The sequence below is a fragment of the Rutidosis leptorrhynchoides genome, chromosome 2 (genome assembly GCF_046630445.1).
Source record: "Rutidosis leptorrhynchoides isolate AG116_Rl617_1_P2 chromosome 2, CSIRO_AGI_Rlap_v1, whole genome shotgun sequence".
Taxonomy (NCBI): domain Eukaryota; kingdom Viridiplantae; phylum Streptophyta; class Magnoliopsida; order Asterales; family Asteraceae; genus Rutidosis; species Rutidosis leptorrhynchoides.
This window is the reverse complement of record NC_092334.1, coordinates 22,479,225-22,480,869: the sequence shown is the minus strand read 5'-3', so window position 1 is coordinate 22,480,869 and position 1,645 is coordinate 22,479,225. Positions and strand designations below refer to the sequence as shown.

Genomic DNA, 1,645 nt, shown 5'->3' with positions numbered 1-1,645 from the left:
CATCATGAACCAATTCATAAATTCCATTTGAAGGGGAAGCCTTGAAATAGAATACATTATCTAAATAAACATGGATATCATCATTAACAAAATTAAGATTAAACCACATTGTTTCAAACGGGAAACGGAAATAATGTTTCGACATAAATCGGGTGCATACAAAACATCTTTCAAAATAAGTTCCAAATCACTTGGAAGCTTTAACACAAAGTCTCCTTGAGCCTTCACTTGCACTTTGGCTCCATTACCCATGTAGAGACTTGATGTTCCCATTTGCTTGCTACTTCCTTTGAACCCCTGCAATGAATTGCAAATGTGAGTTCCACATCCAGTGTCTAATACCCATGTATTAGAAGAAGTAATACTAAGCTCTATATATACCATATATATATTACCTGAGGATTGCCCCGCATCCCTCTTTTCCTTCAACTCCTTAAGGTAGACCGGGCAGTTTCGTTTCCAGTGACCCATTTCACCGCAACCGAAACATGGGTCTTCCTTGGGGTTTGCTTGTCCGGTAACCTTTTGTTTCTTATTCTTGTTTTTGGTTGGGGTAGCCATCTTTCCCTTTCCCTTGCCTTGATGGGCGGGTCCTTTCCTCTTAGCCGCCTTAGGCTTAGAGGTGTTGTTACCTTTGGACCCACCATCATTGATCATTAGCACGGGTGAAGTCCTTTTACCCATGCTAGTTTCGGCCGTCCTTAACATGCCATGAAGCTCACCAATGGTCTTATCCATCCCATTCATATTGTAATTAATTACAAATTGGTCAAACCTCTTTGACAAGGAGTTTAGGATAAGATCGGTGGCTAGCTCATTGGATATGTTGAGATTGAGACGGTTAGCGCGATCAATGAGGCTTTTCATTTTGAGGACATAAGATGAGACGGATTGGGTGTCATCCATACGACATGCACGTAGCGCTCGAACCGTTTTGAAGCGCTCGACACGTGCTTGTTGAAGGAACATCTCCTTCAATTGCGTAATCATGTCATATGCACTATGATGTTCGAAATCCTTTTGGAGTTCGGGTATCATAGTCCCAAGCATTAGGCAAGCGACTTGCACCGAATCGGCGCAATACTTGTCATAATAAGCCATGCCCTCTAGATCTTCCTCATCCGGTTGGTCGGGAATAGGGTCCTCCAACACATACGCTTTATCCTCTAGTTTGAGGACAATCCTAAGATTACGGAACCAATCCATAAAGTTCGTATGGTTGAGTTTGTCTTTCTCGAGGAGAGACCTTAACGATAGGTTGTTTAGGTTAAGTGGTGCATTTTGCATGTTGTTGTTGTTATTGGCGGCCATCTACAAAATTCAACAAAGTTCTTTTAAGTATCGATTTTAAATTTAATAAACAATACCCTTTTATTTTTAATTGTTTTATTAAATCTTAGAATCCAACGGTAAATCAAATTTCGGTTAGGTGACCTTTATCCCGTCATTTGATTTAGCTAGGTAGTCATTTATGTGACAATTGCAATCCTTTTGCAACTTCTAAGTTATAGGATCATGCAATCCTTTTGCATGGCATATTTATCCCATCAACGCCTATTTGTTCCTCATGCTTCGGTGACCCTAAGTTCATGATTCCTAAATCAAGTCGTCCTACTTGTGCAAACATGTAAAATTAACATACAAG

The 1,645-nt window shown here is 40.2% G+C and overlaps 1 protein-coding gene across 1 annotated transcript; it reads right to left on the bottom strand.

Annotated features, from left to right (window-relative positions):
- Window positions 1-247: 247 nt before the first annotated feature.
- On the bottom strand, window positions 248-698 carry LOC139891597 (uncharacterized). The gene is made up of 2 exons (XM_071874573.1): window positions 396-698; window positions 248-297 (listed from the first exon to the last, which is right to left on the bottom strand). The coding sequence occupies exons 1-2, from the start codon at window positions 682-684 to the stop codon at window positions 281-283; spliced, it is 306 nt and encodes a 101-aa protein (XP_071730674.1). The 5' UTR covers window positions 685-698; the 3' UTR covers window positions 248-280.
- Window positions 699-1,645: the final 947 nt, after the last annotated feature.